The sequence below is a fragment of the Amblyomma mixtum genome, chromosome 9 (assembly GCF_055824585.1).
Source record: "Amblyomma mixtum isolate Tamu chromosome 9, ASM5582458v1, whole genome shotgun sequence".
Lineage (NCBI taxonomy): Eukaryota > Metazoa > Arthropoda > Arachnida > Ixodida > Ixodidae > Amblyomma > Amblyomma mixtum.
The window spans coordinates 69321314-69343514 of NC_143020.1; the positions used below are offsets into that span (position 1 = coordinate 69321314).

A 22201-nucleotide genomic window follows, 5' to 3' on the forward strand; every position below is an offset into this window, starting at 1 on the left:
ACAAAAAAGATTAAACATTGCAATGCCCACGAGGTTTTCTTCAAATTTTAATTCTCCAGAAGTTCTCACGAAAAAAAGTTTGTTCCCGCCGTGCACATGCGCCACTTCCTTCTTCCTGTGCCTTTAGAAGAGAAACTTAAGGCAGGAGCTCCCACTTGACTCGAAGCTTGTTGTCCTCTACAAAGTCGTCATTCAGGAGATCCGCTAGGAGAAACGAAGGCTTCAGGAGACAAACACCAACATTGCTTGAAGTTTCGGGCTTTTGGTAATACTTCTCAGAACGCCATGTTTTAACCTCGACCTTACGTTCGGCGCCTCCCTTCGGGTGCATGACGCTCAGCTTGATTCCTTGCTCAAATGGCCAGAGAACAACGTCGTCCAGGTCACCTTCGTGCAGCTGTAAGCAAACATGCGCAGTAACCGAGTCGCCTGTTTTGTTGAAAGCTAGGCCGGGTGATACGCAGTAACCACGCAGGTACACCCTCTCGTTGTAATAGCTAGCAAAGCCTTCGTTCAGCGCTTTCTCTTCAAGGGATTTCACACCCTGTACAAAAAACTCGCACCGAGTTGCTTGCAGCTGAGCGAGTGTGTGCACTTTGGTGATGCGCTCCAACGTCTTCTGACCATTCTCCCTCCCTTCTGTTCTGGCTTGCTCCAGGGCAGCTGTGATTTGGGAAATGCTTCCTGCAGTTTCCGTTGTCATATTACCCAAATGATCTGTCAGTGCTCTTTCTGATCGGTTTACCCCTGCGGAAATATTGTTCACGGTGTCGCGGCGTGTGGTCATATATTCTTTAATTTCCTCGTTCGACGCTAGGATTTCTTGTCTTAAGGCTTCTTTGAATGCGTTGATATCATGAGAAATTTCATTCAACCTTTCACCGTGCGTGCTATTATCAGCAGTGATTCTTTCGAGATAACCCTTCATTTCATCCGCCTGCTTTTGAAATGCTTGGCTGAAAGTAGCAAAAAACGCATTTCCATCCTTGGGGTCGCAATTGGTTTGGGATTCCAAAGAGGCGTCCGTCAACGAGCCGCAAGTTCCCGACCTGAGGTGGGCGCACACTTCGCTGCAGAGGACGCTGTTCGAACACTTTGGACAGCAAGTAGAATGGTGCAGACATTCCCGCTGGAAATGGTGGGCGATCGTGGAAGCAGGCGTCACGTGCTGGCAACCCCGTTCGGCATTCCAGCACTTGACCTGCAAGGCGAACAAGAGTATATCTATTGAAATCCCTATTACCTCCCCAACGATGGATTTTTTTTTTCAATTTTTGTTTTTAGGTTAATTCCTGCGGTGAATTCACGTCACCACTTGGTTGAGCAGACGGACAGTAGGATGCTATACAGGTTTGTTCTTCAAAATACCTGCAACACATGAAGTGCAAAGACACTGTGCTATTTTCACTTCTGCACTAACCTCACTCTGACTCATATTAGTGTAATACGTGAACTAAATTACAGTATTATATGTATACCTTCCTGTACCCGTTGTCACGATTTTAGTTCTCCCCATGCGCCCTCATTTTGGACCACCTGCGTACGTACAGACGTACATTGCAGTAAGCAGCAGCAGAGAACGACACTAAACAGCACCTATGTTTATTTGTGCGCATGCCGCATTATGGCCGCGTTCAGACAAGGTAGGATCATAGGATATCGTGCTCTCGAGTTAATCTGGGTAGCAATTGTTGGATGGGTGGTAGATGGAGACAACATAGTAAAGCAGCTGGACATTTTGAAACTGCAGTCAGAGAAACGCAACGTCGAAATTCCTAACGCATGAAGGAATGACTGATTGTAGTTAATTCTATATAAACATGCCACCGTACTGGGTCACCAGACGTCAGTTTATGATAAATAGTAAACCATGAAAAACAAGGGTTTTTACGCTAGTGTTCTGAAAAATAAACTTTGACATTCGCTACGCATGCTAAATGCACTACGTGTTGGTCACGGAATACGATACATGAAAAAGGAAAAGAAATGATTTTCATACTTTGAAGCAATAAAGAATGTTAACTATTTGAGAAACCCGGCGTCAGATACGAGTTTTGAATCTTATGCAAAATATCGCGGCTAGTTGTGTTCAGCTCATCTGCCTTCGCTTAGGACCAAAAGAAATACCACTGTTGGGGAAATTGTTCAGCTGCAGTGGCAGTTGCTGTTCAAAGACAAGCGTTGAATGACCAAAACCGTGCCTGCGACTGCAGCGGCGACACGCTAAGCGAGTCGCTTTGGTTTCTTGCCAAAAAAGGCGCACTCTACTGCGCACAGTACCGTATTGCGGTGGACCACGACCGCAAAAAGATGAAAAAAACTGAAGCCTCTCCTCGTCGCGAAAAAGCAGAAATAGAGGTCTTTCCTTTGAGTCATTAGCGCACCTGACTGAAAGAGCTTGTTGTCCACGGTCTATTTTACCTCATCTAGCATTAAAATTGTTCAGATTAGCGAGCTGTGACTGTCAATTAAGGTATCGCATAACACTACACACAAGCAACATAATCAATCGGCCCAACGTTGGAAATGGATGGTTTAATTTTGGTCCGTTGTAGGAGCAACCCTTGCCAATAATATTTGGTGTATTAGCTGCGCTGCTTCGGTGCCTCTGGAACCTCCGCGGATAAGAATGTTTATTAACAATAGGTTTTTTTCTCTTTTGGAACAATACAAAATACCATGACATACGATAAAACACTACGCATGACGATCACCTTTAACTGCTAAATATATTTTTTCGCACAGTCTTCATTACTCATACATCCAGAGAGCCGGACAGAATGCGAGAGTATTAAGAGGGAACTCGGCCCATATTTAAGAGTGCCTTCATCAATGCACAAATACGTGTCCTTTTCTTAAAAGCTTCGAGACATCTGAGTCGTCTGTGCGGCTCCATAGTACGGCTTCTTTAGTGTATCCTGCTTATCCAGCATTCAAAATATCCGGGAAATAACAGCAGCATTCATACACACATTTCCATAGGAGCATGCAAGGTCAGAGAGCCATTGTTAACGGTATCGGCCACTGTCGAACAGTCAGTTCATCAGCGTCTTATCAGCTGTTGCTTTAGGCAGCCTCATCTTCACAGCTCTTCACACATGCACCCATAACCCCCGCCACTACTACTGTCGGCGTCATCGGGCAGGGAAAGCATACAAGACTCCGAATGATTATCATCATCATCAGCCTGACAGCGCCCACTGCAGGGCAAAGACCTCTCCCATGTCTCTCCAATTAACCCCTGTCCTTTGCAAGCTGCGGCCGCTGCATCAACGTAAACTTCTCTTATTAACCACCATTAATTTGGAAGTCATCAACCCTCAAACGCGAGTCAATGACATCCAAGTCGAAATCAAGAGGAAAGAATGGGCTTAGGCAAGGCATGTAATGCAAAGGCAAGATACCCGCTGGTCCTTAAGGATAACGGAGTGGATTCCAACAGAAAGCAAGCCTAGCAGGGGGCGGCAGAAAGGTAGGTTGGCAAGATTTCTTTTCTTCGAAACATCCTTTCCTCACAAACAACAAAGACCATAAAAAAAGACCAACGCACTGAACGAGAAACAGAGCTTGCAGGAATAATAAAAAGTAGGCAAAGTTGGTAAACAGGGCAAAAAAAAATGGATTCTTTCGCGTGGAAGTGAAAACAAAGGATTAACTTGGTGCATAACTATCCCTAATTAACTCTTTCCTGTCCGCGGGGAAAATGGTTTTTTTCATGTCATATCATTAATATTTTTTTTTCTTTAACAAAACTTGCTTGGTACAGGAGTGTATGGTACCGAATTGTAGAGGAGGAAACTCTCTTCACATTTTTATTAGTCACAGTAAGCATGTTTATTGAGTAAGAGATGAAAAAAAAATTATCAGAAAGAAAACTGTAGTTACAAAGAAAAACACACAAAAACATCAAAGTTCCGTCACAAAAATAACACATAAAAAAATTTCAAAATATACATTTTTTACAACAGGGATTGATGCAACATTGCAGCAAATTTTAGTTTGCTGCGAACAGTAGTAGCTGGGCTAGGAAAGGAAACAGTAGTCCTAGTGACTATTGTGCCACCGCGCGAAACAGTTCCTTGTTGCCGTGAAGCAGAGGTTGGCCGCACAGAGAGAGAGAGAGAGAACAACTTTTATTTAGAAAGCCTGCAGAGTCGGTTAGGCTCCCTCCAAGCAGGGAGGACAAGCTTTGACCGCTTCTTGCAGCGTTGTCTCGATGTGTCCGTCGCTTCCTCCCGGTACCCATAGCGTCACGTCGTCGGCGTAGATGGTGTGCCGGACTCCCGCTACTCTTTCTAGCCGGGTGGCCACCCCGATCATCACATGTCTCACAGAAAACATTTGTTTTTTGTTCCACCTTCTTTTCTTCGTAGCACAATTTGCAGTTCCGGTACTTTGCATTTTCTGCGGCTTGTGCTGCAGCCCCTGAGGTGAATCACGAGGCGGAAACAGAGGGCGAACATAGGGGTCCTGAGGATGTGGCTCATCAAATCCGAGGAGTTGCTCGATCAATTAAAGTCTGAACGTGAACTGATCAAATCTTGATGTCCTCGACAATTCTGGTGCTTCGGGATGCTGCTGGCGATGCGCGTCAAAAAGTATGAAGCTGTTGACGACCGCGCCGCCGAGCGCCGTGCGACACTCCGGCGCGCAACGCCGAGGTCGACCCTTGGCTGTCTTCGAGCCGAAAACACGACTCTCTGCGCTGCCGGCGGCAAGTAATCCCGCCCGAAAGACGTTGACACCCTGCAGATAAGAGTTATGACCTTCAGAACACTGATCTTTTCCGATAAGCGCGCAGCAAAAGCGGAACATTTCGGGGGAGAAAGCGAAACTTACCGAGGCATGGCTGTTGACGTTCCGGGTCGGTCTGACGCAGTTTCGCTGTCGGTGCTGAAGTCTGAAGAGCCGAAGTCGTCTTCTGAATCCTCACTGCTGCTGTTCTCGTCCAAAAACGAACTCTCAGGAGCATCAATTTCTGTGGAAACGCGCGGTTTCGGCGCAGCAGCAGCGCGCGACGTCGACGCCATGGTGGAAACAAGGAGCGCCAGTCAGCTGACTCCGGAGGGGCTTCAAAAATCACCGCTTGGCGGAAAAAGTCCAACCAAAAGCGAAACTGAAAGAAGAGTTCCTTCCTTTATTTCACACTGGATAGCGCTAGTTGTGCAGGAACGCTTCCAAAAGGGCGAAAATACGAACTTGAAACCATCGATAGCGGGCTATCGATGGGAATAGGCGCGGACGGCAAAGAGTTAAAGACCACGACGACTTTCTTCGTGGCGAAGATTTCCAGACGCTTTCTTGCTTCCGGTGTATTAAGGTTACGACATACTTAAATCATTGCGAGGTATACGCGTTTGAATGATCCCGCAAACCATCCTGTCGTAAACTGGTTTCTATTCATTGCACGGTTATTTAATGACGTTGGCATCGTTAGTTAAGGCTGGTACTCAGGCAATTCAAAGCGCAGTACACGGCCGAAGAAAATAACACACGAACCAACGGGCTGCAATGGTATACCGCAATATAGCGTTCTAATGCAACCGAGTGCAACTTCTTGTTAAGCAGTCAGAGCGAGTGGTTCCGTCTGTCCACTTCTTGTTCCGCGTGTTAAACAGCATTTCGATTTCTTTTGTAGAAGACCTTTTTCCGGAACAAATGAAGGTTGTCGGCAGCTCCAGACAAAAAGTGGCTGCGGCGCAACTCACCTCAGCCAGCATAAACTGAGCGAGAGCTCCTAAGCATGGTTATACACTGTCCAGCTTTGGTTCACCTTTATTTTTTCAAGACTTCAGCGAGCGCAAACCACGTGCCACAAGTGCAAGATCAAGCGTCCAGAGTGGCGGTCGGGGCAGCGGTGGACGTGACCGCCAAGCGCAAGAGCGAGTCAGGTGACTCATCACGTGCGGCCACAGGCGAGAATGAGCGGCAGAGCAAGCAGCCTGCGCAGCGGTGGACGTTACTGCCAAGCGCGCAGCTTGGCTTTTCGACATGCGGCGCGCCTCCCATTAGAGGTCAAATCAAAGACCCAGTTGAGCTTCACGCTAAGGGTGAAAGGAGTATAGTTTTTATCTTTAAAAGAAAAGGAGGGGGGGGAGGCGGAAGTTGAGTGACTAACCTCTCGCCTCAGCAGCTGATCTGGAGGAAAGTCCCTCCAGTCGACGTCCTCTTCGTCGCGCCACTCGTGGCCGTCGAGCGGACAGACGTGCATCTCTTCCTGGGCGCATTGCTCGTAGCACGAGTCGCACAACACGTGCATGCAGGACAGCAATGCGGTCCTCTTGCGCACCAGTCCGCAGGCACTGCACACCCTGTTCGTCGGAATGGTCTTCAGGAAACTCAGAGGCCTCCAGTCGAGGTCCGGGCTGAAGCCGACCAGGGTATATTGGGTAGCTGCAGGAGGCATCCCTCTCCACGTTCGCTCGCTGCCCCGCCGCCTGAAAAACTGCTTTTTTCCGCCCTCTACGTGCGGGCTGTTATCTATTTCCTTTTGTCATCAGGGCGACTATCAGAGCGGCATCCACTGCCTCTCGAGAAAAGTATTGTCTGCTGCGCCCGTTTGGCTGTCGTTATCTCCCGAGCTGCATTCACAACCTCTTCTATACGTAGCTTTAACCCAGAGGGCTTTTTTTCGGAAGGGTACGAGCGAATAATGATTTTTGTTCTGTGGCTAATGGCCGAAATTAAATTTCGCAGCACATTAGAAAATGAGGTAGCCGATGTGAATCGCTCGAGGCACTGAGTAGCAATGTCATTGTAACATCGAATGGTAATGTTTCACTGTTAAAACTTCTCCGCCGATGTGCGTGCGTTCGAGATTCGCGGGTTGCAGCCCGTCCGTGCCGGAGTTTCAACTCCAGCGAAAGCTCAAATTTTTCTTGCAAAACTATCCCGCTTTGCGTTGAAAAACAAGTGTTATGATCGGCGTCTCGTAGTGCCCTACACCAAGGCATGAATAAAAAAACGACAGAATTGGTTTAGGTCTTCATGGCTGATATATCCTTCAGGATTTATTTTTTTTAACTACGAAGTTGCTTAGAAAGCTGTGCACCTTTTCTTTGTAGCCGTATGGCTGCGCTTGGCTGGACATCAGTGAGTAATTACGCAACTCTTACTAATCTACTTCACCTTGATGGAATCCCCTCCCCATGTGTAGGGTAGCCAACTGGGCATCGCCTGGTTAACCTCCCTGCCTTTGCGTCCTTTTCTCTTTCTCTCTTAAAGCATCCTGCTGGTATTTTAGAAAAAAGAGTTTTGCATGAATTGTTTGCTCCTTGCGAAACTGTTTGTTCTTTGTGAAACTGTTAAGCGCTCGAAGCACTAAATTACTTGCAGCCATGCCTACAGCAATGCGATAAAAAGGCTCCCGTGCTGGAAGTTTCATGATTGAACTGACCACATTGAGAAACTGCGGATTGGTGTGAAAATTAGGTGCTGTGTGTAACACGTAAAAGATTTGGAGTTTCCTCTGGCATGAATGTTCGCGTTCGCTGAAACGCCTCTGGCAAATGCTCATCCCCAAATACAACGTGAAGAAATTAATGAAGTGTTCATTTTGTTGCGTAATTTTTTTATTTGCACAACTACCCAGGAGGCTACGGGCAGTCGGTACGGGTACAGCAGCAGAACACCCGCCGCTTCGTGCACGAACAGCAGAAAATCAAGTGGAAGCATATCCTGCTGCTTCTATTGGGTTTCTTACACACGTTGAAATAGAATACGGCTTTTTGGCAGTCGTGCTGGTGCCTGAAGTCAAGTGAAGGAAACAGCGCAAAAGGCAAGGAGACAACATTTCATTTCTCCATTTACTTCTGTCCCTATTAGGCTCTGTTATACTGCGACGTAAATTGCGCGGCACTGCCACTTCACGTTGGCCAAAGCGAGACCCTCTATAGTCCGACGCCGCTGGGCCTAGTGCACTGCACGGTTTCGGGCCGGCCCGAAAGCCCGCACCCGGTCCGGCCCGCGGGCGGGGCTGGGCCGGGGCATGATCTGTGTTGCCGGGCCTGGGCCGGGCCCGGGCCTGAAGTTGCCGGCCCGGCCCGGGCTCGGGCTTAAAGCTGCGGAACCGAGCCGGGTTTGGGTCCGTACAGAAACGGCTGGCGTCCGACTATTCAGTCACTATTGCACAGAGGAGTACACAACTGCGGCATTGGAGCAGCGACACGAATGAGCTATGGGTTATAGTACACGCTGAGAAAAAAACTGAGCTTTATTCATTGACTAATTTATTTCCATATTTCCACGCCACGGTGGCTTAGTGGTCAAGTCTCTTGATTACTGAGCTGCAGAACCAGGGTTTGCTCCTAGCCTCGGCGGCCGCATTTCTATTTCGTCGGCAAGCATGACAGCCATGTACTTTGTACTATCATTGCTCGTTGAAGAAACCCAGGTGGTTGAAATGATCCGGAGCCCTCTGCTTCGGTGTCTCTCACAGCCTGACTCCCCTTGGGCCTTTAAGCCCCAGGAACATAGCTTTTATTTTATAGCTATATTTTTTTTCCATGTGAGAAAATTCCCCAACTAACGCTCGCGAGAGTTTGTAAATCTCATTTCATAACCGCATCTATCCCTCCTCGCTTCTTCAGACTGGTTGTCCTGACATTTGCCGTGTAAGTTATCACGTGGTTTGATCGTTATCTTCTGCTACACCAGTACGAGTAATATTCAACCGGTCTTAATTGGCCATTGATCGTTCGTCATACCAAAACATACCTATACACTATTTAAATGCACTCGAGAATAACATATTAGTTTAGGACGCTTATAGTCTTCAAACACACACCGTGAAATACTCAAACCTTTTAGCTTTTTGTTTCTGTCAGAGCACCTGTCAGAGCACGTTCCTTAAAAAAATGTCATCCCACTGCTTCCTAGGCAGCTTGAATGTTTATACTTCGCGGGCAGCCAAATATGACTGATTAAAATCATGGGGGAATGCAAAGTAGTCTATTACGTGCGTATGCAGCCCTTTTTATTTGGCTCTCGGAACTTCCGAGTTTATCTTTGCGCACCTACACGAGGTCACTGTCCAAAAGACGGGCCTGGAGAGCACTACTCTTAATCACTTCCTTCTGGCAACTTTCTGCGAGCCAAACTGTGGTTTCAGAACCTTTGCCGGCCAGTTCCTTATCGGTCTAGTAGCAGTTTACTTGCTCAGAGTGAGCAGTAAACCTCAAGCGTTACTGTAAAACGGGCAGGGCCGGGCCCGGGCTGGGCTTCACTCCAGCGTTCACAGGCCGGGCCGGGCTCGCTAGAGCGATAAATTAGCGGGCTTGTGCCGGGCCCGGGCTTGAAGCCACGGGCCTGGGCCGGGCTCGGGCTTCAAGTCTCGGGCCCGGGTCGGGCTTGGGCCTCAGATTGAGGCCCGTGCAGTGCTCTAGCTGGGCCACCGACGTGTTCGGAGGCTTCGGCGCGCTCTGACGGTGCTGGCGTCGAAATGGAACATGTTCCCATTCTACGCCGGGCGCGTCGAAGCCGTCAACCCAGAGTGCACCGCGCGCGTCGGCTGCGGAGCACGTAGCCGCTACTCGGAGGCAGCATGCCGGACGAATCGATTTCTGCGCATGCGCACCGCTTATCGTTCAGCGCTGTCTCGCATTGATGCGGCTGCAGTATAGGGGTAACATTATAGTTCCTTACCTTATCCTCCAGTTTGCATCCTTAGCTAGATGCCACGTTTGGAAGCACCAAAGCCGTTTATTATAACACCATTGCCGAGGGCAAAATGCTTACTGACCTCGCAGTCAGCTTCGGCAAACCTTTCCTTGTTTGCGGTCTTGTATGGATGACACAGGGAGAACTTCAAGCGTATAGTTACCCACAATTAAACCACCACTGACCAGAGGTCTGCACAATTCAGACAAACAAGCTCAAAGCATATGTGAAGCATTGAAGGTTAGCTCTACCAAATACCAGAGCCATGCGCGCCCTGAAAAGCAGTAAATACAGAAATCAAAGCCCGTTCGCTCTTCCCTTCAAGAGACCAACCTCCTCATTGTTACGTTGCAAGACAATGCTGGCATGTGGGCTAGAGATCCGGAAACTTTTTGTGCTGTGTCGCGTTCCCACCCACACTCGGCGTCGCAGAATGCCGGCCTCGTCGCGGACGCGGGTCTCATGTTCGGCGTTCGAAAACGCGAACGCAAAAGCCGAGGGACGCGAACACGGGGACACGGCGTTCGAGAACACGACCGTCAGCGCAGAGGGACGCTTCCTCCCGTGAACGCGATGCTGGGTCACGTGGGCACGGCGTTCGAGGGAGCAGCAGTGAACGCACGGGAGTCAACGAGGAGAGTCGTCCTCCAGCAGCGGAAGAGAGCAGCTGCTCGGGGAGCCAGTCTGCCCCTTCCAAGGGCCTGGGGCCCTCTTTTCTTTTGGGTCAAATTCTTCTAATAAAGACCCATTTCCCAGCCTTCACCGAGTCCACAGCCCGTACCTCGCAACATCATCTTCTACGCTGGCTGTTGAGCCTTCAAGTTGACATCTTCTGGGGAACCTTCGGGAAAGGCATTCTAGTGGTGCGTCGTTCTGAAAGACGAGCAAAGGGCAGAATTAGTCGGTTCGTCGTGTCGTCTGCTCGTTGCGCGCACGCTTTCCGTAGCGCCTTCAGTTTTCGCACACGCATAAAAGCACCACCCTCCCGCCGCCTCCCCTTTCCCCAAAATGAGGTTTCTAGTTACTCGTGCCAGTTCAGGCGTTTTTTTTTGTATGGCGTTTTTTTTTGTAAGTCTCCTCTTTTTAAAATAAAGAAATAAAGCTGTAGTCTCCTCCGCAATGCGTGCCCGTTTCCCAATCCAAAATTATTTTGTTTGATTCCGACCGAAACCCATATTAAACCAATTTTCTTTTTATATGAATTTCACACGGTGTTACTCCCATCGGCATTTTTTGCTCACGGTAAACAACACCGATGGTGATGACAGCTTTTCTGTAGCATTGCAGCCTTAACGCCGCTCCATTCATACATCGCTCTCGTGGGCATTTAAACATATTATTCGCTTTAGTTACAAATAAACAACAAATTTCACTGGCCATTGATGAAATGCTCCTAAAGAAAATATAAATCGCAACCACTTGGCGTTTACGCAAGCAAACAATTGTCGCCTGGTTCTGCAAGCCTAAGCTTTAGCAATGTTCGCTTCTAAAAATCCGTCACTACGTCCCTGACAGCATTGAAGGCAGGAGTCTAATAGGGGGGGGGGGGGGGGGGAATGTGTAAGATTGCTCTATCTTTGAAACCAGTTACCCCAGGAAAAAATCCGTCTTTTGCCGCCGACATCGATCTGCCTCTCTACAAAGAGCAATACAATCGATTTTCGGAAAAGAAAGTACTGGACGCAGTTGCCCTTATTGTCCCCTTAACACACAGCTAAATGGTTTGCTCTACTTCGAGACGTGTCTGCCTTTAAAGACTATCGAAACTCAGCAGGAATCAGCGCCGAGTCAGAAAGAAATACTTGGTCGTCCCAAAAGCGCCTGCGAGTAGAAAGGAAATTTCGGGACAATTTGCTGCTTTGAGAGTCGTTCCAATGTGGTTACACTACAAGAACTGGTTTAACGCTGGAATGCACTACAAATCCGATCGATAAAGAACACTAAGAAGGCTACATGAACCACTGAAAATAAAGAGGGTCCATGCAACAACTAGGATATGAAGCTGTAGCGCTTGCTAGTATTCGTACTCCCGAGCCTTTGTGTGCATCGTTCCTGTAGTTCTGTAGCCCGCCGCGGTGGCTCAGTGGTTGTTGCGATCGGTTGCAGGCCCAAAAGACGCGGGTTCGATCCCGGCAGCGGCAGTCATATTTCGATGGAGGCGAAAATCTAGAGCCCCTTTCACTGCGCGATGTAGGGGCACGTTAAAGGTCCCCGGTGGTCGAAATTTCCGCAGCCCTTCGCTACCGTTCCCGTCATAGCCTGAGTCGCTTTGGGATGTTAAACCCCCTAAACCATAAACCTGTAGTTATGTAGTAGAAATTATTTAACCGCTACATGATGGGTCTTGTTTTAATGCAAATATCTCGTGCTCTCAAAATGAAAGTTTCGCTAAATGTGAATGTTTGTTCCACTGACATTATATTTAGTAACCAATGATAACTTGTGACCCCGAAAGTTAAGTCGTACTCAATTTGTATTCTTTAGACTTTTCCTACAGGCTGTCTACCGACCACCGTCCTCAGACTAAAGGTACTCCCTCCTCGTCAGTGGACGCCGCGGACATGAACACAAGAAGGGAGCGTCTGTGGAGCTGCCATTCGACAGGAAGACCAGCGTCAGCGCCAATCAGTCGTGCTATGAAAAATAAAGAAAATGATGAAAAGCTTTCCGAAGCCGTTAACCTCTCTCACCCGATATGCGCGTCTCTTACGCACGGTTCCCGGAGGCGCTGAAGCAGAAGTTATCGCTGTTTTGTTTTTTGTGCCACTCAAGAGATCCTCGCTGTGTACGGCGCGCTATACCAGCGAAAACTCAACGCATTTAGCCATCGATGTTTTGCCCCCAAGAACGTAGCAACAGGACTGAAGTGCAAGCCGTCACGTTGCGTTCGTAGCTGCGACTCTCCACAAGAAGGCAGGGGGGCCCTGACTCTGCACTAAAGCACCTCAGATGGCGGCAATAGGAGCAATTTTCCTGTTTTTGAAGACAAAAATATTTTCTCGCCGTAATTGCCCTAATAAGCAAATGAAAGTGCAAGAAATTAATTTATGGAAATCTATGTTTTACGCATTTGACTTATGAAATTCCAACTAACTGAACGACATTTCTCCTCCCAAAGATCAGAAGCTCGCAACAAATCCGTGCATTTAGGTATGAATAAAAAATTCTTGAAAAACTAGAACTTCTCAAGGCCTGACTTTTTCAATATATATATATATATATATATATATATATATATATATATAATGTATATTCTTACTGTAGTAGTTACATTTACTTGCCCAAGCTTTCCAGAACGTCAAAAATGTGATCAAGTGTTTAGGACCAAGACGAAGAGAAATTATGGAAAAAAGTAAATTCTAAGCTGCTCTAAATACCCTTCTAGCCGTATACTTAGCCGCAAACGGCATATTTTGGTGACCCTAGTAAAGATATAAAGTACAGCGAATTCAAGCAGGCAAATAAATAAACTTGAGCACTTTTTGTTTTAGTCGAAAAGTAATGTTGAAGTTTAATCCACCTCTGCTCCGTGCTCGGTCTTCACTGCAATGCATGCCTGAGGCAAGGAGCAGCGAAACATGCAGCCTACTCTACGGTGTTACAAGTGCATGCTTCTAACGTTCTAGTCTTCGAAGTACTTACACCTCTGAATTTTTGTTCAGCACAAAAGTTCAGTACATACAATGAACCTGTTGAAGGCTGTTTTGTTTTTTTTTAACTTTCTCGTGGCACTCAAAGGCTTCGTATTTCTCTCCGCTTGTGTAAATAAAAAAGGCAAGTATGAGTCCTATTTCACCTTAGTGTGGCCTCTGAATAAAATTGCTTGATTGCGATCGTTTCACACTTCCAACGGCGTCATTCAATTCACTTGAAGTGGCCTATAAAATATAATTCCCATTAAAAAACTGAAAACATTCTATGTCACGAGCACATCACGTATCTTAATTATGCTTATATTTCTCATAAATATAACTGGAAACTTTGCAGATTCAGCTAATTCCTGGTAGGTCATTTATGAACTTCACTACGTCTTTATCCGCTGAGGTGAAGAGCGGTTGATTAACAACACTTATGGTTGCCCGCTACTAAGCCGGATGACCCGGGTTCGAACCTGGCCGCGGCAGCCGCGTTTCGATGGAGGCCGTGTGCTGTGCGATATCAGTGCACCTTAATGGACCCCAAGTGGTCGAAATTATTCCCGACACCTCCACTACCGCATCTCTTTCTTCTTTCACTCCCACCTTCCTCCCTGGCCTTACGGCGTAGTTCGGGTGTCCACCCAGGTATGTGAGACAGTTACTGCGTCATTTCCTTTCCTCCGAAAAAAGAAACCAAAAGTAACCCGGAGCCCCTCACTGTGGCCTACCTCATAGACAATGTGTTGCTTGGGGACGTTAAATCCTCACAATCCACATTTCGCAAAGTACTTCTTTCTGAATTCACAACGACACAAGATGAGTACTAAACAGTGGAAAATGGAAACTAATGACTTCACTGAAATGTGCGCACTATTTCTTGGCGGAATAAAGTATATCAGCACTGGTTGCAACGTTCCTTCTGTATTATGCAAGCCGTTTGATTGCATTGTCCTCGGCACTGAACTCTAAAACTGCAACACTCCGCATGGGTTTAAAGGGCGATTGCACCCAATAAAGAATTTCAATAAGGAAAGGTGTCAGGCAGGGAGACAAGATCTCTCCAATGCTATTCGCCGCCTGTTTACAGGAGGTATTCAGGGGCCTAAAATGGGAACAGTTGGGGGTAAGAGTTAATGGAGGATACCTAAGTAATCTGCGACTCGCTGATGACATTGCCTTGCTAAGTCACTCGGCACATGAACTGCAAGCATTATAAATGAGTTAGACAGGCAGAGCAGAACGGTAGGGCTATAAATTAACAAGCAGAAAACCAAAGTAATATTCAACAGTCTAGCAAGAGAACAGCAGTTCGCAATTAGTGGCGAGGTTCTGGAAGTAGTAATACAATATGTATATTTAGGGCATGTAGTGACAGTTGATCTGGATCATGAGGGGGGAAATAACTAGAAGAATAAGAATTTGGTGGCGCGTTTATCGCAGGTTCTCTCAGATCATGAATGGCAGTTTACCAATAGGACTCAATAGAAAAGTACACAGCAGCTGTAGCATAGCGTTGCTCACCCACGGGGAGAAACGTGGAGGCTAACAAAGAGGGTTCAGCTTAAGTTCAGAACAACGCAGCGAGCTATGGAATTAAAAATGATAGATTTGACGATCGTGACTGGTATACGTATCAGTGGTGTGACTGGTATATGTATCAAAATTAATAAACAATGCAAGGTAGCAGACATAAGGAAGTTTAATATGAAGAAAATCGAGCATGCTATGGAGAACGGAGGTAGTGTAAAAGCAGTGAAGAGTAAACTAGACATAGGTCAAAACCAGATGTATGTGCAAAGAGACAAAGAGGGCAATGTCATTGGAAATATGGATAAGATAGCTAAAGTAAAGCAGCCGAAGTGTTCCACAAAAATCTATTCAGTATCCAATGTAACAGAACGTCCGTGAGACAGGCATTAGTGCACAGTAATGGGACACCCCCGATAACAAAAGAGTAAGCAAAGAAAGGCTGAGAAGCAATATAAAGAGGGAAAGTAGGCGGTCAGGATCAGCAGCAGCAGATCTCTTGAAGGAACCAGCGGAGATTGTGTTTGAAAAGCTAGCCACCCTATACACAACAATGCATTACCACCTCGAGCACCAGAAGCTAGGAAGAACGCAATCATTATCATACTTGATAAGAAACGAGACGTCAAGCACTCGAAATATTAGACCTATCAGCTTACTGCCCGTTGCCTACAAGGTATTTCCTTGGGTAACCGCAAAAGGAATCCAGACAACCTTGTACTTAATTAAATAAACCAAATTGTCACGCAGGCTTGCGTAAAGCATACTCGATAATAGACCATGTTTACACTATTAATCAGAAGGTAGAGAAATGCTAAAAATGTAACCAACCCCTATATATAGCCTTCGGTGATTACGAGAAAGCATTTTACTTAGCGGAAAGCTCAGCGATCACGCAGCCATTGCGCAATCAGGGTGTTTAAGACTCTTGTGTCAAAATACTGAAATATGTCTATAACAACTGCAGAGTTACAAGAGTCCTTATAAAGTCAGCAATTAAATTTGATTAAGGAAGTGTGTCAGGCAGGGAAACCCAATCTCGCCAATGCTATTCACCGCTTGTTTTCAGGAGGTGTCCCGAGGCCTGCATTAAGGATAACGGTTAAACGAGAATATCCTAAGTAAATGGCTATTCGCTGATGACATTCCCTTCCGAACTTAGGAGGTGAGCTGCTAAGCATGATCAATCAGTTAAACAGGCACAGCAAAATGGTAGGCCTTAAAATCAAAATGCAGAAAACTAAAGTGATGGTCAACAGTCTCGCAAGGGAATACCGGTTTAAAATTGGTTAACGAATGACAAAGGAATATGTCTACTTAGGTCAGGTAGTGGCCGCTAATCCGGATCATGAGAGAGAAATAGTTAGAAGAAGTGGGTAGGGCGCACATGGCACGCTCTCAGACCACGAATGGCAGTCTATCAATATCCCTCAAGAGAAAAGTACACAACTGCTGTATCTGGCCGGTACTCCCCTGTGGGGTAGAAACGTGGAGGCTAACGAAAAGGGTTGGGCTTAAGTTCAGGACAACGCAGCCAGCTGTGGAAAGAAAAATGATAGGATGTAACGTTAAGAGACCGAAGGCAGGCAAAATGGATGAGGGAACAAGCGTGAGTTAATGGCATCCAAGTCGAAATCGACCAGAAGAATTGGGCTTGGGCAGAGGATGTAATGCGAACCAGGCGAGCGCAGCTCGGGGCGGCAGAAAGTTAGCTCGGTGTATGAGATTATGAAATCTGCAAGGATACAGTGTACGCAGCTGAAAAAGACAGGGTTAATTGCAGAGACATGGAAGAGGCTTTTGCCCTGCAGTGGGCGTTATCAGGCTGATTGTAATGATGCTGATGGTAATATTAAAGCTCGCCTTCTTTGCGTGGATGCCTCTGCCGCATTCATAGACGCGTCCGCTCCCCTGAGCATGGGACACAGGATCAACATTTCATTCTCACATTGACCGCCGCCAGGGGCTCAGTGGTTATAGCTCTCGGCTGCTGACCCGAAAGAGACGGGTTCGATCCCGGCCACGGCGGTTGAATTTCGATGCAGGCGAAATTCTAGAGGCCGGTGTACTGTGCCATGTCAGTGCACGTTAAAGAACCCCGGGTGGTCATAATTTCCGGAGCCCTCCACTACGGCGTCTCTCATAGCCTTAGTCGCTTTGGGACGTTAAACCCCATAAACCAAACCAAACCAAGCATGTCTCATTGCGTCTTCGCCGGGATCCGCTTTTGCCACTCGCCGTTGGCAATGAATCACTGTATCACCATCATTGCGCGTCTCTTTCGGCTGCTGCGATGGTGTAAAGTGCTCCCATCGCTCGAGCGAGCATAAGCAGGACTGGCTGCGAACGTCACACAACGACTCAGCGGCCCCCTTGAGTTAGATAAGCGCCTCACGGGGAAGCAAGCGTCAAGGCATGCTTGATAGCGAAAAAAAGAACAGGCATGCACAAAGCGTGCTTCAGACGCAATTTCTGCAAGCCTCGACAACATGCTTGGAGGCAGCAGATGGCGCTGTAATGCACTTTTGCGCCGCTCCGCCACGCGCTGGAGATTCCGCAAACTTTTGCTTCTGACAGTACATAGGCGGAGCAATGGAAGCTCTCGGCCGCGATCATGCGAAAAGCTGCGACATTGCAGTGATAAGCACAACACCTGGACAGCGCACACCGCCCGACGCAAAGAAGATCCAATTTGATGAACGTGTGCGAGGAGACAGCGGAAGACAATACCTGTGTTTCACTGATGAGGTTTGCCACAAAACATCAAACATCTGCAACGTCACACTGGTTGAATAGTTTCCGAAGTAATTCCCAGACAATATTCAGAAACTTCGACGTGATTTCAAGGGAGAGGGCGCTACACCAGCTTTCCCAGTACCTGACGCATTTTTATTGGGTATGAAACTAGACTTGCGGCAATGCAAATTTTTACACGGCTCCTGTCCCAGGGGAGGGCGCCACCAGCGCCACCGTGATCGGCTGTGCGCACACCGAGCTCCAGCAAAATCACGTCTACGTCCAGGTTCCTGACCTCGGATCGCCACCAACCGTTTTACAGGAGCGCTACTTCATCGCCTGTACGCCTGGTAACCAAAATTCCAAGCGTTCTGCGCCGTTTTTTGGCACATCAGCATCTGGCTGGCCGCCCACGCCAGGCGCGCTAAGCCAAGCCTACATCTGCACCGCCGGGGCAACGCCCCCCGCGCTCGCCAGCATGCTCGCAGCCGGAACGGCGGGGAGCTCGCCTAGCCAGTCAGCAGCCCAGGCGCTGAATCACAAGCACTGTGCTCCCGCGGCGCCCCGGCAAGCCTCCGCAGCCACGATCGTCATGAAATTTGCGAACCACCTCAACCTCGGCAACACTTTATTCCCTGTGCTCTGTCGGTCCGTCATGGATTCCGCCCGCCTAACCAAGACTGAACGTGACAATACCTACATCAAACTCCGCACCTCGCAAAACATCCTGGCCATCGATACCCACCGCCCAGCCGCTGCGGACAAGCTGCTCCAACTCAAGCAAGTTTCACTGAACAACATACAGTACGAAGTCACCTCGTACGTAGCTAACGACCCCCTTAACGCCCGTGGTGTTATACACGGCATCACCATGGACTTTACCGAAGACGACTTTGCCGCTAACCTTCGTGTTGACGGCACCCGACTCCTAAGCGCCCGCCGTCTCGGACGTACCAACACACTTCTGCTCACCGTCGAAGGGCCCCGTCTACCACGCTATGCCGTCTTCTACACCGGAGTGTACCGCGTCTACCCGCAAAAGCCGCACAGCAAACAATGCACGCATTGTCACGCCATAGGACACCGTGCCGACGTCTGTCCTAACAAGCCTAGCCTTGTTCGGTGCTCGATTTGCAGCCAACCGTTTCCTCCTGACCAAGACCCAACGACTATCCCACACGAATGTGAACCACATTGCTGGAACTGCAAGGGCGACCACACACCGTCTCATCCTGAATGCCCCGCAAGGAAAGACGCCGACGCTGCAGTCCTAAAGTGGCACCGCGCCCAACGACGCCATCGCGCCCGCGCCGCCCCTCCACCCCCTAAAGCCGACGCGACCATCTGGCCGCCCCTGCCTACCTCGAACCGCTACGAGGCCCTTCAGCTCTCCTGCAGCAGCAGCAGCAACAGCCCGGGCACGAGACCGCGCAAAGAAGTCAATCTCGAACCAAGCCCTCTGCCAAGCGGCCACCGTCCACCACTTCTGGTGCGGCAACCAGCACCTCCACCTCCTCTACTAAACCGCAAGCTTCCGTGATGCAGTCACAGACTCCACCAAGTCACCAGGTGAGCGGTCCATCTCCCACATCCATCGCACCCCCTCCCCCGTCCTTCCAAAACCGGTTTTACTCAAGCCCCTCCACACCTACTCCACTTTCACCCCTCCCTACCGACAACGCTATTGCTCTCATACAGCAATCCCTTGCTCCCGTCCTATTGGCCTTACAACAACTGACGGCTCGCGTCGAGCAATTAGAGCACCATCTCCTCTCCCTCGCGTCCTCTGCCCCACCCTCTCCCGACGCAGACTCCAATGCTCCCCCTCGAAAGCGCGCAAGCGCCCCTCTAGTGCCTAACCTCGACACAATGGAGGAAGACCGGCATGATGAGTGATATCATGCGACACACATCCCCACCCCAAAACCCTCTAATTATTTGGCAGTGGAACTGCCGCGGTTTTCGTCGCAAGAAAAATGCCCTCTTGCAACACATGCAGATTACTGGCGTTAACCCAGACGTCATCGCACTGCAGGAAACGCACGGTGCCTTTTCTCTGCCAGGTTACGACCATTTTACTCAGCCAAGTATAGTCATGAAGAGAAAAGGACATCAAACGCCCCCTCCTCCGCCGACTTTGACGGTTACATACATACGGCGCACGATACCCACCATTCAGGAAGATACATCCCACCTCAACTCCGGGACGAAAGAGCATGTCCTGACACACTCCACATATCAGGGTCACCTTATCACGATTTTAAACTGCTACTGGACTCCCTCCGACTCCAAAACCAGCATCCCACCTTTGCATACGGCCCTTTCTGCCTCTAATGTCCCTACTACTTTCGTCCTTCTTGGTGACTTCAACTGCCCACACCCTGCATGGGGATACGACCGTACTTCAGCCTCCGGACGAAAGCTCGACCGCTTCGCCAGTATTCATCACCTCACCCTCCTGAATGACACGTTCATGCCTACACGTCTAGGATGTGGAGCACAATCCGACACAAACCCCGACCTCGCATGGATTCGCAGCGATCTCCGCGCTTCTTGGAGTAATACGGGTGACACGATGGGGAGTGATCACTGTATTCTTCAGATAATGCTCACGTCCCAGCGACCCTCCAGACCACCCGGAACACATCTACCTCCCACTATGCTCGTAGACTGGCCAAAGGCTCGGCCGGCCCTCGACTCCTTATCAGTCTCACTCGAGGACCCCGAAAAATGGTGTAGCGCCATTATGGAGACCGTCTCCCAACACACCAAACATATCCACCGATCTCCCGACTATCCATACATTGACACACACCTACTTGGGCTATGGAAACAACGTCGCCGGGCCATAAAAGCTTGGCGCAACTGTAGATCTAGCCACGCATTGAAAAGAAAAGTTGCTGAACTAACGCAAGCAGCCCAAGAATACGCTGACCAACTAGCCACGAACAACTGGCTTCAGCTCTGTGATGACATGGTCGAGAGACTCCACACTCCAAAAGTCTGGCACATTATGCGCACCCTACTTGGACAGGGTAAACCTCGTAACACACTTCAAAAGCTACAGTTGGCCCTCTCCGTCTCACAAGAAGAGCTGGTTGAGCAAATCCGAAATCAATTTTACCCATCCTCTACTTCTCCTGCCAGCTCCCCGTCATACCCTTACACCGAAGAAGAAGCAGACGAACAAGGAATGAATTCCGACTTTACATTCGCCGAACTTCAGGCTGCTCTACGCTCCCTTAAGCGAAACACAGCACCCGGCCCAGATAAAGTCACCTATGGTATACTCCGTAATCTCCCCGATTCAAAACTAGACGAACTTATTCAGATTATTAATACTGTTTGGCGCTCCGGGAAAATTCCCGCTGCATGAAAAGAGGCACACGTAATTATGATTCCGAAACCAGAAAAATCCTCTGCGCTCATCACTAACCTACGACCTATATCCATGACTTCTTGCCTAGGGAAGCTGATGGAGAAGATGGCCCTTACCCGCCTCGAATGGCACCTGCATACCAATCGCTGTCTTGCTCCCACTATGGTCGGATTCCGCGCCCACGTATGCACACAAGACATTGGACGGCAAATCTATGAGGATTTGTACGCCTTCCCAAGCAGCGCACAGCTTCGAGTTTTGACCGGCGTGGATATCAAAAAGGCTTTTGATAATGTCGCCCACTCCGCAATTCTCACCAACCTGGCAGACACTCGCCCTGGGGTCCGCATGTTCAACTACATCAAAGACTTTCTTACAGACAGGACCCTCCGAATCATTGGCCCCGACGGCACACCTTCCGCCCCCTTTCCCCTCACCGCAGGTACACCACAGGGATCCATTCTTTCACCTATGCTTTTCAACTTGGCAATGAAAGAACTGCCCCGAAAACTCGCTGAAATTCCTGGCCTACGCCACGCTATATATGCGGATGATATCTCTCTCTGGTCTACCACAGGAAACGCCGGGGAACTAGAATCCACTTTGCAGCAAGGCCTCGACGTCGTTCAGGAGCATGCACGCCGCATAGGTATGAGTTGTTCCGCCGAAAAGTCGGAATACATCGTGGTTTCTAACGCTCCTCAAAAAACCGCTTCTTCCTACCGCGAACTCATTCAACTCTCTCTCGCGCAAACCCCTATTCCCCGACGGAGCCACATCAAGATCCTTGGCTTCACTTTTCAACAAGATGGCAAGTGCAACGTGTGGCTTAGCCAACTCCTGCAACAACTGAACCAAATTCGCCACATGCTGTCCCGCATATCTCGTCAAAAGCATGGACTCAGAGAACACGAACTCCGTCGAGTTATAGAAGCACTCGTTTATTCGAGGGTCATGTACGCCTACCCCTATCAACGCCTCACATCCTCTCAAGTAAGCAAACTGGAAGCCTCTCTGCGTCGCTTCACTCGATTAGCCATGGGAGTTCCCATCTACGCCGCAAATGCTCTGATCGCAGACGCCGCCATTTTCAACTCCCTCGAAGAACGCGCAGCAGCACACCACCGAGCCCAGATACACCGTCTCTCTACCTCCGAGCAAGGCAGAGACCTCCTCAGCCTTTTCGGACACACCATTTCCCAACTACCCCCGCTTCAACCATCTGCTCCCCCGTGGAAAAGCCTCCCGCCTCTTACTGTAAAAC

General features: G+C 48.8%; 1 protein-coding gene across 1 annotated transcript; it reads right to left on the reverse strand.

The window, feature by feature from the left end:
- Positions 1-31: 31 nt before the first annotated feature.
- On the reverse strand, positions 32-6429 carry LOC149329571 (uncharacterized). Its single transcript, XM_089558886.1, has 2 exons — positions 6119-6429; positions 32-1201 (listed from the first exon to the last, which is right to left on the reverse strand). Exons 1-2 carry the CDS (start codon positions 6404-6406, stop codon positions 137-139), a joined length of 1353 nt encoding a protein of 450 aa, XP_089415012.1. The 5' UTR covers positions 6407-6429; the 3' UTR covers positions 32-136.
- Positions 6430-22201: the final 15772 nt, after the last annotated feature.

Excerpts from the sequence above, each read along its gene's own strand:
- LOC149329571 (XM_089558886.1), bottom strand. The coding sequence starts at position 6,406 with ATGCCTCCTGCAGCTACCCAATATACCCTGGTCGGCTTCAGCCCGGAC. Across the intron at positions 1,202-6,118 it reads ATCAGCTGCTGAGGCGAGAG|GTCAAGTGCTGGAATGCCGA; the intron begins GTTAGTCACTCA and ends TTCGCCTTGCAG.